Here is a 20309-nt window from a genome sequence, read left to right as displayed (position 1 = left end):
TAGAAAGTAATACAGTCAGTGGACTAATGATAAATGATCACCTTCCACTTTTTGTATTATATAAAAATAATCATCAAAGAAAGGAACAAGAAAACATGTATTGTTTAGAAGGTTTAAAACAGAGAAAAGCATTTAAAAAGGAGCTTTTAGATGAAGACTGGAGTATTGTATACAGAGAGATTGATACTAATAAGGCATATGATGAGTTTGTGCAAGTATTTCAAAAAGTATATGACAAAAATTGCCCAATGAAGAAATATTGTAAAAACAGAAAGTGTAAAGAAAACCCATGGATGTCTAAGGTTTGCTAAATGCATGCAAGAAAAAAAATAATCTCTACAAAAACTTTATAAATAACAATTATTATAATAAATTATTAGATAGCAATGAGAATAATATTAAAGGCTTATGGAATATTTTAAATAGTTTAATTAGAAATAAACCAAGAATGATCAAATATCCTCTATATTTCAGAGATGAGGATAAAACTCTTAATAATATGAAGTAGCCGATACATTTCATAAATTCTTTGTTGATATTGGCCCAAACCTTGCTGCAAAAATTGCAAGCGTTGAAAAATACATCTGTGAGTTCATAGACACAAATCCTATGTCCTTGTTCCTCAAACCTGTTGAGGAAAAGAAGATACTGAACAATGTAAGAGGGTGTAAAAATAAAACTTGGACAGATTATTATGACATGGATATGAAAACTTTAAAAACTGTTATTGACAGTATCTCTAAGCCGTTAACATATATTAGTAACTTATCGTTGCAAACTGGACAATTTCCCAACAGTATGAAAGTTGCAAAAGTGATTCCTCTGTTAAAGGCAGGAGATAAACATCTCTTTACCAACTACAGGCCTTAGAGAAGGTTTTTAACTCGAGACTTGACAGCTTTATCGAAAAAAATAACTTACTCTGATAATCAGTTTGGTTTTAGGAATAATCACTCAACTTCACACGCACTCTTTGATATAACTGATGAAATAACTAATGCTGTAGACAATAAGAAATGTGCAGTCGGGTTATTTTTTGACCTAAGTAAAGCATTTGACACAATAAATTATGACATATTAATTAATAAGCTAGAACACTATGGGATTAGGGGGATAGCACTACAGTGGGTCACCAGTTATTTAAAAAATAGAAAACAATGTGTGAAAATAGGTGATTATCAGTCGAGTTGTCAAGAAATTGTGTGTGGTTTACCTCAAGGTTCCATTTTGGGTCCAAAATTGTTTATTATGTATATAAACGACATTTGTAAAACATCAAAAATTCTTAGATTCATTTTGTTTGCAGATGATACAAATACTTTTGCAGCAAGAGATGATTTACAACAACTGTCAGATTGTTAACTTGGAACTCAAAAGTGTCAATAAGTGGTTCAAACAAAACAAACTATCTTTAAATCTGAGTAAAAGCAAAATGATGATATTCAGCAGCTGTAATTCCAAAGCCCAGGCAGTAATTCATATAGAAGGTGTTGTTATAGAGCGAGTGCATGAAATGAAATTCCTTGGGGTTATTATAGATGATAGAATTACATGGAAATCTCACATTAAATATATAACTACTAAAAATAAGCATTGCAGTAATAGCAAGAGCAAAGCACATTTTACATATCAAAGCTCTACATATCTTATACTGTTCTCTGATTTTGCCCTATTTGAATTATTGTACTGTGGTTTGGGGTAGAACTTATAAAAACACATTAAAACCAATAGTAATGCTGCAAAAAAGAGCTGTTTGAGTAATTCATAAAGTTGGGTTTTTGGACGACACAAACTCATTATTTTAAGATCAAAGATCATAAAGTTGTTGAGTTCCAGACTGTACAGATGTTATACAAAGCAAGATACAAATTGTTACCAGACCAAAAACAAAGAAGGTTCCAAGAACGTACTGGTCGTTATGAATTACGTGATGAATTGAACTTTAGGATTCAGAAACATAGCTCAACTTTGAAAAGTTTTAGCCCGACAGTTAACGGGGTACAATTGTCTAATAATTTGGAGATGAAACAATGTCCAAACATCAACCTGTTCAAATATAAATACAAACAAAAGGCTTTTGAAAAGTACAGAGAAGAAGAAACGTGTTGTCACTAAGGGAGCAGTAAGATCAATGTGTATTCTATTAATTAAGGAAGAGCGTTGTTGCTCTTAACGGTTGTCATTCTATTGCTCAAAATAGCAAATAGAGATTTACAGTAGGCGAGCTACAAATGTGTAGAGATGGATCCTCCCAGTGGACTCGTATACCTTGTCTTTAAATGCACCACAGTATATTAATATCATCTACCAATCAGCTACTTAGGCTTTGTTTGTTGATAAGGAGCTACTGCCCTCTTCAATGGACCCGCTCTACACCCTGGCTTTTTAACGCACTACACTATGCAGGGCTTACATATTACATAACTCATCGTACATTAAAAAAAAAAACACAAATCAATACCATATCAATGACAATTGGGAAGTAGCAAGATCACGGATAATATGTATATTAATGTTCTTTTAACACATAACTAGTGACTTTAAGGAATGTTCACTATGTTTGGCATTGATTGATAACATCTGTAAGTAAGAAATTATCGCCTTTTGTCACTTGCCTTGTAACAGACATCGTACATGAAATGAGAGCGTTGTTGTAGTTGTTCTTCGCTTCTGTTAATTATACTGTATGAACATTTCAAACACTGCTCTGTAAGTGTTATAAGCTCTTGCTTCGGCCCCAGAAGTTTAACTGCTCAAATAAACTAAACTAAACTAAATGTTTGGGGGTTGGGATTGGGAAGCACTGCTCTGCAAACTGGTGCTATGTGTCCTTGATCCCACATCAGTAGCATGTGACAATTGAAGTCTGGGCTGTTTGTGCCTCAGAGGGGGGGGAACAGAAGAAAGGGCAGCTATTCTTGATTCAAGGTGTGTGAACTTGGCCATCGGCTCCTCTTGGTTAAGAGCTCTGTGAGCTCTGTTATATGTTCTGACAAGCTTTCTAGTCTCACCACTCAGGTGACGCACAACAGTGGAAAAGCATAAGTGAATTGGAAGCTCTATTGCTTCCAGGAAGTACTGCATGTCACGAATCCAGTCTTCTACAAGCATCTTACAATCAGCATTACCAGTGGAAAATATCCAGAAAAAATCCCATATTTTCAAATCCAAAGCCTTTCCTATAGGGTTACCTCCTATCACCTATTACCTATTACCTATTACCTATTACCTATTACCTATCAGAATCAGAATCAGAATCAGAATCAGAATCAGAATCAGAATCAGAATCAGAAATGTTTTTAACAGCCATGTACAGTTTTAAGGACAGTACAAGGAATTTGTCTTGGTAGTTGGTGCACAAAACAAACAACAAAAAAATAAATAAAGGAAAAAAACAAAGAACAACCCAGCAACAATAATAATAATAATAATGATAAATATAAAGGATGAGGGATAAATAAAGGATAGATAGAGAATAAAGGATAAATAGGATAAATATATATATATATATATACAGTGCAGCAGATAATGTCATCATGGAGGTGGTGATCGGGGGGGGGGGGTTAACCCTGATCAAACAGAGGAAACAGGTTTTATTTCTCATAAACCACACCTTAGACTACATTCCAGGGACGTGATGTCACACCTGTGAGGTGGGATGGTTTATCACATTTTACACACATTTATCAACATTTTTTTTTTTTTTTATACTTTTTATTTACAATTTTATATTACATGGACAACAAGTAAGAAAAAAAAATAAAATAAAATAAAATAAAAAAAAAAAAAAAAAAAATAATAATAATAATAATAATAATAATTTTAAATAAAGAAAGAAAAAGAAAATAAATAAATTAGGGGGGTAGTGCTCCTTGTGAAGATTCAGTCCTTTATCCTGTAATCGATCCATTTTGTCCAGCGTTTCCCAAATTGTCTCGACTGGTTTCTTAGATAATGAGTTCATTTCTCCATTACGTATATTTGTCCATTGAGTCACTGTTGGTGGGTCAACTTTCATCCAGTTTTTGGTAATGTTCTTTCTCGCTGCAGTTGTCATTATTTTAAAAAGATAGATATCACTTTTGGAGATGACTTCAGCCGGTACAAGGCCAAGGTAAACGACAGGGTCCACAGGTATAGTACAACACAGTACATCTCACATTACTTGTATAACTTCCCTCCAAAATGCTTTTATTTTTGGACATAACCAGAAGATGTGAGTGGTCAGCATCCACCTGCCCACAGCCCCTCCAGCACAGCTGTTCACATTTCAGTGTTCTCTTTAAAATTTGTGGCGTTATAAAGAAACGTACCAAGTTCTTCCAGCCAAATTCCCGCCATCTCCTTGAGCTGGTGGAGGTGTGCTGCGTATCGCACATGCTGTACCACTCATCCACAGATATCATCATATTTAACTCCCTTTCCCACTTTTGTTTTATATAAAAAGTGTTGGATCCATTTTGTTTTAGGCTTTTATACAGTTTTGAGACTATCTTAAAGGGAGTGGCTTTGTATGCTTGTATTATGATTTCTACTAAATCGTTTCCTGCTGAAAGCTCTTTTCTGATTTCAGTATCAAAAATATGTCTTATCTGTAGATATCTATAGAAATCGCCATTTTCTAAATCAAATTCTTTTTTAAGTTTGTCAAATGATTTTAATGTTTTAGGTGTTTTATCTTCCATCATTGTGCATAACGCAGTCATCCCTTTATCTCTCCATTTATTAAAAGTATCATCTATTTTTGCTGTTGTGAATCGAAGTGTTTGGGAAGGCCAGATTAGTAGTTTAGAGTCATTTTCCAAGTTATATTTTTTCCTTATCATTTTCCATAATTTTAGTGTGTGTTCTACAATACCATTAGCACCCATTCATTTTATTTCTGTCTCACCTATCAGGGTTTGTGGTTGGGATTAGCCCGTGTTTAACTCAATTTGTTTCCATTTAGCCTGATAATCTGGAGAACACCAGCAGACAATATATCTCATCTGAGCAGCTAAATAATACTCCTTCAGGTTTGGTAGTGACAGTCCGCCTCTATCTTTGTTCAGATGTAAAGTTGTGAATTTAACCCTTGGTTTCTTTCTTGCCCAAATAAATTTTGAGATTTGTTTATTCCAGGCTATAAATTGAGATTCTGGTATCTTGATTGGTAATGCTGAAAAAAGAAACAGTAACCTTGGCAACACATTCATTTTTATAGTTTCAATTCTAGCGCTGAAATCTAAGGATAGTGCCGTCCATTGTGATAAGTCATTTTGTATTTTGTCATTTATTTTAGTGTAGTTTGTTTCATAAAGTTTGTTTATGTCTTGTGTAATCCATAATTGAGTCAGCATTATTTTAGAGAAATAAGTCTTTTGTGTTTATGAAAAATGTTTTAGATCTTTAAGTTCAGCTCATGAAAAATAGAGCAAAAACTAAAGTGTTGTGTTCATAATTTTGTTCATTGTAGATTCAGTAAAGTTGAATCTAACAGACTAAAAATAACACTATTAACATGTTTCATTCATTCATTAGCCTTTATTTATTCAGGAGATCAATCATCTATTTTACTGCTGTCCTGGCAGCAGTTCAGCTTCATTTATTCAACACTAGAGGGCGCCACACACACACACACACACACACACACACACACACACACACACACACACACACACACACACACACACACACAGAGATAATAAACTCTCTGCTGTTCTCTTACTTTTCTTACATATTTAAAAAGGAATGAAGTCGTGTTTAATTATTATTTTAATAACAAAGCAATGATCACTGAGTAAAACACGTAATGTTGACAGATTAGAAGGTTATGATGGATCCAACATGTTCACCAGCCCTGTTAACTCCGCCCACTTCCTGTTTCTGCATGTGAACTCTAACCTTTGGCAGGAAACACAAAGTGTGGATTGTGATTGTTTTGAATAGTGACGGCCAAGTTAAAAAGAAAGATTTATGATGCGTGTCCTGACTCACTCCTCTGACCCCCCCCCCCCCCCACCCCCCCCCACCAGCCACAATAAAACAAGGAGAAGCAGGAACATTAAAGACATTTTAAAGGTTTATTTCTTTGCTGATGTGAGACGTGTTGCTGGGTGAGGGTCAGTCCATGTGCTTCACCTCAGGATCCTTTATTTGATATGAAAGCATTTATCAGACGTTTGATGTCAGATGTGATTAGATCTGCTGATGTCAGACGTGTGATTCTGCTTTATCACCTATATTTGACACATTTAGTGCTAAAAGCCCAGATATCAGAGCTCACACTTTATTCCTCCTCATAGTTACAAATACTCATATTTAAAGGGGACATACAGTATCATGTTAAAGCCACTTTTTTAGCCCTTAAATGCATTTTGTTGTATATTTAGATTGTTTAGAAGTACAGAAAAGTTCAAATTAGTCTCTTCAGGTGCTCCGTAGATATCTTTATTTTCTGTTTTGATCATATTTTTCAATCTGTTTAGATTTTTCTATTCTCTATTACGTTTTTTGAACTATTACATCACAGTATTTGCAGCAGAACTGCTAAATTAGTTCATCAACTCCAGGTCCAACACTTCGAGCAATCCGCCATTTTTATTTCTGGCTTTTATTTTGTAGTCCAAGCTCCAGGATGCAGAAGTTACGAGAGGATAAGTCAAAATGTTGGGTTGTTGGATGTAGTAACCCACACGCTTCATTACACCGTCTCCCAGCATCAGAACCTTTTCAAAGTGTCTGGTTGAGTTTTATTTTTTATAGAAATGTACCACATCTGTGGATAAGGTCATTTTTGTGTGTGTGAAGCACTTAAAGGATGACGCTAGCACCAAGCTAACGTCACAAAATGCATTTTAATACAGTCTTTTCAAAGACAAAAACGTCAAAATGAAATGACGAATGAAAAATGTAGACTTAAATTAAATCACGTAGGCCATATCATCAAGGATCTAAAACGAACACACAGCGCTAACATATGAAGACGGTGTAACTGCTAATGCTAACAAAACAATGATCTTATCATCACACTTTTTAGCGTTATTTACAGCTTACTGAAGTGCTCTGTTCATCGTCTCCAAAGATAGAAGGAATTGAACCCTCAATCAGACAAAGTCTTTCTGTAAATCCTTCTTTATACTGGTGGAGGTTGATGAAGCAGCGTTAGCTCGGTGCTTGTGTTAGCTCACTTGTTAGGGTTCTGCAGGTTCATCATCTTCATTTTCATCTTGCTCCACTGGGTCAGACTCTGGCTGGAACATGTAAGGCTGGATGGACAAGTCTAACGTTGTTGACATTTTGTAAATAACCTCTGAATAAAAAGTTTATGCTCCGCTACATAGCCGTATCTCTTCTATCAAACTACAAAAATGGCCGAGCAGGGTGGAGTTGAACCTGGAGAGGGGGCGGGGTATGGAGTGTCTCATTTGCATTTAAAGAGACAGCACCAAAACGAGTTGCTCTCAGAAGCACATCAGAAAAAGGGTAGAAAAGGGGTGGAGCTATAATAATGAGGAATTCAGACCCAAGCATTGCAGTTCTGCTTTATATAGACCATAACTGTATGATTTATATGTAAAAAGGAAGGATTTAAAACCATGATATGTCTCCTTTAAAGGTCTCCTTGTTTGTCTTTATATAATCAGTGTTTTTATCATCTTTATCTTTATTTCCTTCATGACCCAGAAATACTTTAAGGTCAAACATCTTCAGCTTCTTACAGTAACTAAATTATCCCATACATTATTATACTGTAGTAAAGAGTCCACTTCAATACAATTATTGAAGAAAGATAGATAGATATATAGATAGATACTATAAATACTATAGATAGATATATATATATATAGATATATAGATAGATACTATAGATACTATAGATATATATATATATATATATATATATAGATAGATAGATATATAGATAGATATATAGATACTATAGATAGATATATATATAGATAGATACTATAGATACTATATATATATATATATAGATAGATAGATATATAGATAGATAGATATATAGATAGATATATAGATACTATAGATAGATATATATATAGATAGATATATAGATACTATAGATATATATAGATAGATAGATAGATAGATAGATAGATAGATACTATATATCTATATATATATATATAGCTATATAGTATCTATAGATAGATATATATATAGATAGATATATAGATACTCCATCCATCCATCCATCTTCTCCCGCTTAGCCGTTTCCGGGTCACGGGGGCAGCATCCTCAGTAGGGAGGCCCAGACTTCCCTCTCCCCGGCCACTTCCTCCAGCTCTTCCGGGGGGACCCCGAGACGTTCCCAGGCCAGCCGAGAGACATAGTCTCTCCAGCGTGTCCTGGGTCTTCCCCGGAGCCTCCTTCCGGAGGGACGTGCCCTGAACGCCTCACTAGGGAGGCGTTCAGGGGGCATCCTAATTAGGTGCCCGAGCCACCTCATCTGGCTCTTCTCGATGCGGAGGAGCAGCGACTCTACTTTGAGCTCCTCCCGAATGACTGAGCTTCTCACCCTATCTCTAAGGGAGAGCCCAGCCACCCTACGGAGGAAACTCATTTCGGCCGCTTGTACCCGTGATCTTGTTCTTTCGGTCATGACCCAAAGTTCATGACCATAGGTGAGGGTTGGAACGTAGACCGACCTGTAAATAGAGAGCTTCGCTTTTTGGCTCAGCTCCCTCTTTACAATGACGGACTGGTGCAGACTCCGCATCACTGCAGACGCCGCACCAATCCGCCTGTCGATCTCTCGCTCCATCCTTCCCTCACTCGTGAACAAGACCCCGAGGTACTTAAACTCCTCCACCTGGGGTAGAACCTCATCTCCAACCCGGAGAAGGCACTCCACCTTTTTCCGGTCGAGAACCATGGACTCGGATTGGAGGTGCTGATTCTCATTCCGGCCGCTTCACACTCGGCTGCGAACCGATCCAGTGAGAGTTGAAGGTCACGGTATGTTGGAGCCAGCAGGACCACATCATCTGCAAAAAGCAGTGATGCAATACTGAGGCCCCTGAACCGGACCCCCTCAACGCCCTGACTGCGCCTAGAAAGGGCAGCCCTGGCGGAGTCCAACCCTCACCGGAAACGATTTCGACGTACTGCCGGCAATGCGGACCAGACTCTGATTCCGGTCATACAGGGAACGAACAGCTCCTATCAGGAGGTTCGATTCCCCATACTCCCAGAGGACCCCCCACAGGAATCCCCGAGGGACACGGTCAAATGCCTTTTCCAGGTCCACAAAACACATGTGGACTGGTTGGGCGAATTCCCATGACCCCTCAAGGACCCTGCTGAGGGTATAGAGCTGGTCCACAGTTCCACGGCCAGGACGAAAACCACATTGCTCCTCCTGAATCTGAGGTTCAACTATCCGGCGGACCCTCCTCTCCAGTACCCCTGAATACACCTTACCGGGGAGGCTGAGAAGTGTGATCCCTCTATAATTGGGACACACCCTCCGGTCCCCCTTCTTAAAAAGGGGGACCACCACCCCTGTCTGCCAATCCAGAGGCACTGCCCCCGATGTCCACGCGATGTTGCAGAGTCGTGTCAGCCATGACAGCCCCACAACATCCAGGGCCTTGAGGAACTCCGGGCGGATCTCATCCACCCCCGGAGCCCTGCCACCGAGGAGCTTTTTAACCACCTCGGCAACCTCAGCCCCAGAGATAGGAGATCCCACTCTTGGGTCCCTGGGCCCTGCTTCCTGATTGGAAGGCGTGTCGGTGGGATTGAGGAGGTCTTCGAAGTATTCCCCCCACCGATCCACAACGTCTCGAGTCGAAGTCAGCAGCGCACCATCCGCACCATACATAGTGTTGACGGTGCACTGCTTCCCCCTCCTGAGACGCCGGATAGTGGTCCAGAATCTCTTCGAAGCCGTCCGGAAGTCGTTCTCCATGGCCTCACCAAACTCCTCCCATGTCCGGGCTTTTGCCTCGGCGACCGCCGTGGCTGCACTTCGCTTGGCTCGTCGGTACCTGTCTGCTGCCTCCGGAGTCCCACAGGCCAAAAAGGCCCGGTAGGACTCCTTCTTCAGCTTGACGGCATCCCTCACCCCCGGTGTCCACCAACGGGTTCGGGTATTGCCGCCACGACAGGCACCGACTACCTTGCGACCACAGCACCGATCAGCAGCCTCAGCAACAGAGGCACAGAACATGGCCCACTCGGACTCAATGTCCCCCGCCTCCTCCGAGACATGGTTGAAGCTCCTTCTGACGGGAGACTCTGCCAGGCGTTCCCAGCAGACCCTCACTATACGTTTGGGTCTGCCAGGTCTAACCGGCATCCTCCCCCGCCATCGGAGCCAACTCACCACCAGGTGGTGATCAGTTGACAGCTCCGCCCCTCTCTTTACCCGAGTGTCCAAGACATGCGGCCGCAAGTCCGATGACACGACTACGAAGTCGATCATCGAACTGCGGCCTAGGGTGTCCTGGTGCCAAGTGCACATATGGACACCCTTATGCTTGAACATGGTGTTTGTTATGGACAATCTGTGACGAGCACAGAAGTCCAACAACAAAACACCGCTCGGGTTCCGATCAGGGGGGCCGTTCCTCCCAATCACGCCCCTCCAGGTCTCACTGTCGCTGCCAACGTGAGCGTTGAAGTCCCCCAGCAGAACGAGGGAATCCCCAGAAGGAGCACTCTCCAGTACTCCCTCTAAGGAATCCAAGAAGGGTGGATACTCCGAGCTACTGTTTGGCCCATAGGCACAAACAACAGTCAGGATCCGTCCCCCCACCCGAAGGCGGAGGGAGGCTACCCTCTCGTCTACCGGGGTAAACTCCAACGTACAGGCACTAAGTTGGGGGGCAAGAAGTATAGCCACCCCGGCCCGGCGCCTCTCACCATTGGCGACTCCAGAGTAGAAGAGAGTCCAACCCCTATCGAGAAGGCTGGTTCCAGAGCCCTTGTTATGTGTCGAGGTGAGACCGACTATATCTAGTCCGAACTTCTCCACCTCGCACACAAGCTCAGGCTCCTTCCCCGCCAGAGAGGTGACATTCCACGTCCCTAATGCTAGTTTCTGTAGCCGGGGATCAGATCGCCAAGGCCCCCGCCCTGGACGACTGCCCGATCCACACTGCACCGGCCTTATATGATCCCTCCTGCGGGTGGTGGGCCTACGGGAGGGCGGGCCCACGTCGTCCTTTCGGGCTCTGCCCGGCCGGGCCCCGTGGGCAAAGCCCCGGCCACCAGGCGCTCGCACTCGAGCCCCAACCCCGGGCCTGGCTCCAAGGTGGGGCCCCGGTAGCGCCAATCCGGGCGACGTGAACTGCCTTTGTTTTTTATTATACATATATGGCTATTGAACCGCTCTTAGTCGGACCCGTCACCTGGGACCTGTTTGCCTTGGGAGACCCTACCAGGGGCATTAAGCCCCCGACAACATAGCTCCCAGGATCATTCGGGTACTCAAACCCCTCCACCACGTTAAGGTGGCGGTTCATAGTTCATAGATACTATAGATAGATATATATATAGATAGATATATAGATACTATAGATAGATATATATATAGATAGATAGATAGATAGTGTGACAAAGTGGATGAAGGGATTCACACCATTGTCAGTTATTGTCATACAGTATAATATTTTGTATTTTTTATTAATTTAGCTGTAACTTACTTTTGCTTTTATAACATTTGTAAACACTTACTATCCTGGGTTTGTTTGTGTCAGCATTTAGTTATAGTTTACATCAAAGCAACACAGTTTATTTAAACATCTTTATTTAGTCTTTGTTTATTAACTATTCGTTTGTTTCTTCATGTAAAACCAAATGTGTTTGTTTGTGTTTAGTGAACAGGATCATCATTCCCTGCATGTCAGAGTTGGTGATGTCATCAGAGACATCTCTGGTGACATCACCAACTGAGGGGATTTTTCTTCTTTGATTGTTATTTTCTTTGGTAACTTGTAAGGATTATTTATCAAGTATATTGACATCATGTCTTTATTTAAGTCATTTAGTTGTGTAAATGATTTAATGTAAATTTCAGAGTTTTGTAGTTAAAGGAAGTGAGGGTTTGTCCCTTGAGTTAAAGTGATCCACCAACAGGTGGTGCTACTCATCTAATGAGTCATGCTTTAAAAACCAGGAGAGTTTGGATGAAGGAGAGAGGGGGGGGGGAAGGGGGGGAAGGGGGGGTCATGCTGCTACAAACATGTGTCTGTCAAGTAAAGATGATTGTGCTTTGACATGTCATGTTGGAAAACATGTGTTGCTTTTAAAGAAACACTGTAAATAAAAGGCAAAGAGGATCTGATGCTGTTTCTCTATCACCGTCCTTGACACTTTGGCTGGATTATTCTACAGATAGATATGATAAATACTCTCTATGGAACATTGGTCACTATGTCTATAGAACATTGGTCACTATGTCTATAGAACATTGTTCACTATGTCTATAGAACATTGTTCACTATGTCTATAGAACATTGTTCACTATGTCTATAGAACATTGTTCACTATGTCTATAGAACATTGTTCACTATGTCTATAGAACATTGGTCAGTATGTCTATAGAACATTGGTCAGTATGTCTATAGAACATTGTTCACTATGTCTATAGAACATTGTTCAGTATGTCTATAGAACATTGGTCAGTATGTCTATAGAACATTGGTCAGTATGTCTATAGAACATTGTTCACTATGTCTATAGAACATTGTTCACTATGTCTATAGAACATTGTTCACTATGTCTATAGAACATTGGTCACTATGTCTATAGAACATTGGTCAGTATGTCTATAGAACATTGGTCACTATGTCTATAGAACATTGTTCACTATGTCTATAGAACATTGGTCACTATGTCTATAGAACATTGGTCACTATGTCTATAGAACACTGGTCACTATGTCTATAGAACATTGGTCAGTATGTCTATAGAACATTGGTCAGTATGTCTATAGAACATTGTTCACTATGTCTATAGAACATTGTTCACTATGTCTATAGAACATTGGTCACTATGTCTATAGAACATTGGTCAGTATGTCTATAGAACATTGGTCAGTATGTCTATAGAACATTGGTCAGTATGTCTATAGAACATTGTTCACTATGTCTATAGAACATTGGTCAGTATGTCTATAGAACATTGGTCAGTATGTCTATAGAACATTGGTCAGTATGTCTATAGAACATTGGTCAGTATGTCTATAGAACATTGTTCACTATGTCTATAGAACATTGTTCAGTAAGTCTATAGAACATTGGTCAGTATGTCTATAGAACATTGGTCAGTATGTCTATAGAACATTGGTCAGTATGTCTATAGAACATTGGTCAGTATGTCTATAGAACATTGGTCAGTATGTCTATAGAACATTGGTCAGTATGTCTATAGAACATTGGTCAGTATGTCTATAGAACATTGTCAGTATGTCTATAGAACATTGGTCAGTATGTCTATAGAACATTGGTCAGTATGTCTATAGAACATTGGTCAGTATGTCTATAGAACATTGGTCACTATGTCTATAGAACATTGGTCACTATGTCTATAGAACATTGGTCAGTATGTCTATAGAACATTGGTCACTATGTCTATAGAACATTGGTCAGTATGTCTATAGAACACTGGTCAGTATGTCTATAGAACACTGGTCAGTATGTCTATAGAACATTGGTCAGTATGTCTATAGAACATTGGTCAGTATGTCTATAGAACATTGTTCAGTATGTCTATAGAACATTGGTCAGTATGTCTATAGAACATTGGTCAGTATGTCTATAGAACATTGGTCAGTATGTCTATAGAACATTGGTCAGTATGTCTATAGAACATTGGTCAGTATGTCTATAGAACATTGGTCAGTATGTCTATAGAACATTGGTCAGTATGTCTATAGAACATTGGTCAGTATGTCTATAGAACATTGGTCAGTATGTCTATAGAACATTGGTCAGTATGTCTATAGAACATTGGTCAGTATGTCTATAGAACATTGGTCAGTATGTCTATAGAACATTGGTCAGTATGTCTATAGAACATTGGTCAGTATGTCTATAGAACATTGTTCACTATGTCTATAGAACATTGGTCAGTATGTCTATAGAACATTGGTCAGTATGTCTATAGAACATTGGTCAGTATGTCTATAGAACATTGGTCAGTATGTCTATAGAACATTGGTCACTATGTCTATAGAACACTGGTCACTATGTCTATAGAACATTGGTCACTATGTCTATAGAACATTGGTCACTATGTCTATAGAACATTGGTCAGTATGTCTATAGAACATTGGTCAGTATGTCTATAGAACATTGGTCAGTATGTCTATAGAACATTGTTCACTATGTCTATAGAACATTGGTCAGTATGTCTATAGAACATTGGTCAGTATGTCTATAGAACATTGGTCAGTATGTCTATAGAACATTGGTCAGTATGTCTATAGAACATTGGTCAGTATGTCTATAGAACATTGGTCAGTATGTCTATAGAACATTGGTCAGTATGTCTATAGAACATTGGTCAGTATGTCTATAGAACATTGGTCAGTATGTCTATAGAACATTGGTCAGTATGTCTATAGAACATTGGTCAGTATGTCTATAGAACACTGGTCAGTATGTCTATAGAACATTGGTCAGTATGTCTATAGAACATTGGTCAGTATGTCTATAGAACATTGGTCAGTATGTCTATAGAACACTGGTCAGTAGAACTTCTCTTTCTGACGTTACTTCATCCACTGACTGATCAGTTCATTAATGTTGAATCTTTTATAAACTCTATATAAACTGTATTTGCATTAAAATGCTTCTTGATCAGTGTTGGCATTTCTATTTTCTCTGTTTTCAGTCCCAGGTTTTTAAATGTTATTCTGCTGCTTCATTAATGGTGTTAAAGGAATTGGAGTTTTCTTTGATTTGAAAATAATTAATCAGGGAATAATAATAATAATAATATAACATAATAACGTGTTCAAACAACTGAAGTATTTTTTTCTCAGAAAACTCCAAACAAATGCTCTGAATAAATATAAGTTCACACATTCTATAAAATAAATCAGGATTTTACTTTCAGTTAAAATGATTTAAAAGAACAAACTGAAGAGTAGAATGTGTGTTACTTTATTGGAAAAACACACACACACACTAGACAATGGATGGCAGCCTAAACTTAAACAAAGATATAAAAACTAGGGAAACAAAAAAGCAGGAACATGGAGACAAACTTTTCTTTCTCTCTGTAAATCTTTTTTATTGTCAAAGTGTGTGCGTTGGTCTCATGGACCTGGATGTGGGACCCAAGGGGAGCTGTGGGGAGCAGGGTGTGTTAATTAGAGAATGATGAATATTCTGTCAGTGAACGCCTCCATCACACACACATGTTCACTGGTTTTATCCACGATTCACTTCTGGGAGCAAAGAAGGAAATGTGCTTTAGATCATCATGTAAAGTACAGTAACTAGTGGAATATGAAGGATTTCACTGGTTATTATAAAACTGTGGCTGTGGAACCAGATTAAATAGGAACAGATTAGAACCTACGACTCTCGCCTTCTTTAATCATTTAATATCTTTCATTTAAACAGAAGGAACGGTTCCACTACCTTTGGAATATTACATGTATTTATGGAGTATTTAGTGTTAATACTGGTGGTTTGTGATGAGGTCAGTGTTTTAGTGTCACATGTTCATGTTGGGTTTGTTCTAATCAATGATTAATATTAATATCACTCCAAATCAGCTCATGGAAAGCTGTGTGATGATAATTAGAATAAACATCTGTTTCACACACTAAACCATGTAATTTACTTTATCTGACACTGTGTGAACTACTGTCAGTGCATTGATCAGTAAATACTGAATGTTGGTAATTATTGCTGAATACAAATCTGGGCAATAATAATAATAATGTACGGCTTTAAAAAGTCAACAACAATAGAAAAAGGACAGTTACTATAGTTACTAATGTTTCATAATGATCTGAAGAAGAAAAAAAACAATGTATACAAATATTCACAATGAGTACAATCAGTGCTTGTTGTCAGATCATTGTGTTCCTGATGGTCCAATCAGAGCTAGATGTTCTTAGCTCATCATGTTGAGGAACTTGCTTTCCTCTGCTAGCGCCGTTAGCATGGAGCTCATGTCACCAATGGCCATGTTTGTTAGCCCAGCTGGTACTGAAGTCAGAGTAATGGAGGTGCGAGGTGTGGTGAGACGTGACGAGTTCTGGGAGAAGTTCTGGAGCAGACCTGGACTCAGCGTTCCAGACATGAGGCTGGAGTGGTCTCCATCATCCAACATGGTGTCAAAGTCTATCTGCACATGCTCTGGAGCACCACAGCCACTGGAGTCCATGGTGCTGCTGGAGACCTGGTTCACGTCTGGTGACGCAATGTTGGATGGAGCAACGTTGCTTGTTGTTGCCAGGTTGGAACGAGGCGACATGGGTTCATCACAGGGGACCAATGAGGGCTGAAACATCTGGACCTGAGCACTGTAGAACCCAGCAGAGCCGTGGTCATGTTCTACGGGACGCTTGGGGCTCGCCTCAGAACTGTCGTTCAGCTCAGGTAACCGGGCCATCCGATTGGTTCCTGGGTGTTGGCGGACATGGTACTTGGGTTCAGGAGGAGGTCTGGGTTCTAGTGTTGGTCTGATCACATGTAGAGGAACACTCAGGTCTACCTGATGAAGGTGTGAACATCTGGAACCTTTGGCCATGTTGGTGGTTGCAGACACTTCCTGTTGGTTGACGCCCTGCTGAGGACTCATGTTCACACTCAAGTGCACGTTGTGGTGTTGCTTGTGTTGCTGCTCTAAGGAGACGTTGATTGGTCGTTGACCGTTGCTAGCTCCACTCTGCGTGGACTCACTCGGGCCTGGGGGTACGCCCCCCTGGTTGGGGCTCAGCCCCTGGAAAGAAACAAAGTTGTGTCTCTGATGAACAACGACCAGGTTCCCTCTGAGGGGGCGGGGCTTAGCGTCCACCGTCCCTGAGCTCACCTCATTCCACTGCACCGGCATGTGGCTCTTCTTCATGGGAGGAAACGGTTGCTGAGCGCTACCAGGGGCCAGGGCCATCCTCCTGTGAGAGGGAAACAATGGAGCTGGGGCCACGCCCCTCGTAAAGGACTGAATGGGATTATTTATGGGATTATTTGATCTGAAATCAACTAGAGCCAGGTTAGATGTTGGTGCCCCTGAGTTGTGGGACCGGAGGTACTGGACCATGTCGTCTGGAAGCACCAGGTCCTCGTCTCCATCCAGGGCCATGTTCTCCATGGCTACGTTCTCACAGATGCTGGGGGGCCGGGGGGTGAAGGGGTAGCGCTGCAGGCTGCCATCAGAGCGCGTGTAACCCTGCAGAGACAGGGCCAGGGTCGGGTAGCGGTCCGCAGGGTTCATGTTGTTCATGCTGCTGTAGCGGTGGACCCGGGGGACAGGGAGAGGGTCTAGGGTGGGCCGGCGCACCGGGTCACTGGCCCGGCGGGGTAGGGTGCTGGGTACCTCATGAGGCATCATGCACTGGTGTCCAATGTCACTGCAGCGCCGCGGGGCGGCTCCAGTGGGCTGGTGGTAGAGGGCCAGCCTGTCCTGGGGGTCCCCGTACAGGGATATACACGCCCTTATGCTCATCCGGTCCATGTTGGGGAGGGGTGTGGGTGGAGCTCCTCCAATGGCTGCAGCGTACTGGGCCTTCAGATGGTAGTGCTGTGCTGGTGTTAGACTGAGAGCTCCGCCTCCACCATTAGCTCCGCCTCCACAGTGACTGGCTTCACTGGAGCGCCTGGACAGGTCGGTGGAGATGGGGTCGTAGGAATCAGCTGAACTGATGTTGAGACGGTTTCCTCCGAACGGCGACGCCTCGCTAGAGCGACGGCTGGAGTAGCACGGGGAGATGCCCGAAGAGCGGCGGCTCAGGGTGTAGGCAGAGCTAACGGTGCTGGTGGTGCTGTCACGGCGCTGGTTCAGCTGGTTGAGCTGGTTGAGCAGCGTCATCTCACAGGAGGGGGGGTCACCTGGGCATTGTCCAGGGTACGAACCCCAGGGGGAGGAGCCAACCAGGGAACCTACCAGGGACAGAACAAAAGGTCACGACCCCTGTGCCTAGCATCAGTGTAAGTGACACACACACTCACCCACTGCAGTTATGGGAGGCAGCTTCACGTTGCCATGGTGACCCTGTGGGGGCGGAGCCACACAGTTGCTCCACAGACACGAGTCTCTCATCGTCTTCAGACGCTCCTTCTTGATGTTCTCCAGTTTAATGCTGATAGTGGAACCGTTCCTCAGCTGAAGGCCCACCCCCTGCGTGGAGTCCACCAATGACGGGCCCTCGTCTGGAACGCTGAGGTCCCCAAAGCTGCCCCCGCTATGCAGTGGCATCTCTACCCCACTGTCAGTGTTGTTGGTGCTGCTGAGCGGCGACGGTTCACTGCTACAGGACGAGTAGTGTCCCCCAGGACTGGACTGGTAGAGCTACGGGACAGCAGGGGGGGTTACTACCATTTATAGTATATATACTAGATATAGTTAGAATAGATACACACGTCCTACACCTCAGGCTGTCCGTGGTCGTCTGTCCATCAATAGTGATAATTACTAATTATTACTAACCTGACTACATTAAATGAACAAAGGAAGTTTCTATTATATCTTTATTTATTTCAGTAGTTGTAAATAAACATCACAAAGTGTTGATTTACAAGGAAATTTATATGGTGATAAAATATTTTAGTCAGGTGATCATTTTTAACCAATAGAAATGTACCATGTTTAGTTCCTGTATCTGTTTATGTGTTAATGAGACAATGTTTTACATGACTCAGCAATAAGTGGAACAAACACCAAGTTTACACAATTAAATTAGCATTAGCTACACACAAATTTGGTTAATATTTTTAGACTCCACCCATGGTAGTTTATTATTTTGTTACACATGACATAGTTGAAAATAAAAGAACAAAACTCATATTTTGATGAAATTTAACAATAATTACTTTTTTATTGGAGATATTATATCATGTAAGGATCACCCAGCATTAATAATATAGTTACTAATATAGTTAATAATATAGTTACTAATATAGTAAATAACATAGTTAATAACATAGTTAATAATATAGTTAATAATATAGTTAATAACATAGTTAATAACATAGTTAATAATATAGTTAATAACATAGTTAATAATATAGTTAATAACATAGTTAATAATATAGTTAATAACATAGTTAATAACATAGTTAATAATATAGTTAATAAAATAGTTAATAATATAGTTAATAACATAGTTAATAATATAGTTAATAACATAGTTAATAATATAGTTAATAACATAGTTAATAATATAGTTAATAACATAGTTAATAACATAGTTAATAATATAGTTAATAATATAGTTAATAACATAGTTAATAATATAGTTAATAACATAGTTAATAATATAGTTAATAACATAGTTAATAATATAGTGTTCTACGGTTCAAATGTTTTCAGAACTTTCAAAATAAAAGTGGAGAATCAACAGAGATATTTATCCTCAGTGTGAACAAGGTTTTTAACACTGGAGGTTCCAGATGCATCTTGGGAAACTTGGAAGTATCCTTCAGTGGGAACGCTGATCATCATAATCATACTATAGTCTATAGTAGACAGTATATACTATAGTATATAGTAAACAGTATATACTATAGTATATAGTAAACAGTATATACTATAGTATATAGTAAATAGTATATACTATAGTTTACAGTATACAGTATATACTATAGTATATAGTAAATAGTATATACTATAGTTTACAGTATACAGTATATACTATAGTATATAGTAGACAGTATATACTATAGTATATAGTAGACAGTATATACTATAGTTTACAGTATACAGTATATACTATAGTATATAGTAGACAGTATATACTATAGTATATAGTAAACAGTATATACTATAGTATATAGTAAACAGTATATACTATAGTATATAGTAGACAGTATATACTATAGTTTACAGTATACAGTATATACTATAGTATATAGTAGACAGTAAACAGTATATACTATAGTATATAGTAGACAGTATATACTATAGTATATAGTAGACAGTATATACTATAGTATATAGTAGACAGTATATATTATAGTAAATAGTAGACAATATATACTATGGTATATAGTAGACAGTATATACTATACTATTAATACTAAGTATATACTATAGTATATAGTAGACAGTATATACTATAGTATATAGTAAACAGTATATACTATAGTATATAGTAAACAGTATATACTATAGTATATAGT

General features: G+C 39.9%; 1 protein-coding gene across 1 annotated transcript in view; it reads right to left on the bottom strand.

The window, feature by feature from the left end:
- Window positions 1-15162: 15162 nt before the first annotated feature.
- gli2a (GLI family zinc finger 2a) overlaps window positions 15163-20309 on the bottom strand; it is an 83179-nt gene continuing 78032 nt past the window's right edge. The window contains exons 13-14 of the mRNA XM_028436863.1: window positions 18141-18480; window positions 15163-18071 (exon numbers count right to left, since the gene is read on the bottom strand). Coding sequence (XP_028292664.1) covers window positions 16084-18071; window positions 18141-18480 — 2328 coding nt within the window. The 3' untranslated portion in view covers window positions 15163-16083. The remainder of the gene's footprint in view (window positions 18072-18140; window positions 18481-20309) is intronic.

This window comes from Gouania willdenowi, chromosome 21, assembly GCF_900634775.1.
Source record: "Gouania willdenowi chromosome 21, fGouWil2.1, whole genome shotgun sequence".
NCBI classification, from domain to species: Eukaryota; Metazoa; Chordata; class Actinopteri; order Blenniiformes; family Gobiesocidae; genus Gouania; species Gouania willdenowi.
The sequence above is the reverse complement of the archived record's forward strand: the minus strand, read 5'-3'. Positions and strand labels throughout refer to the sequence as shown.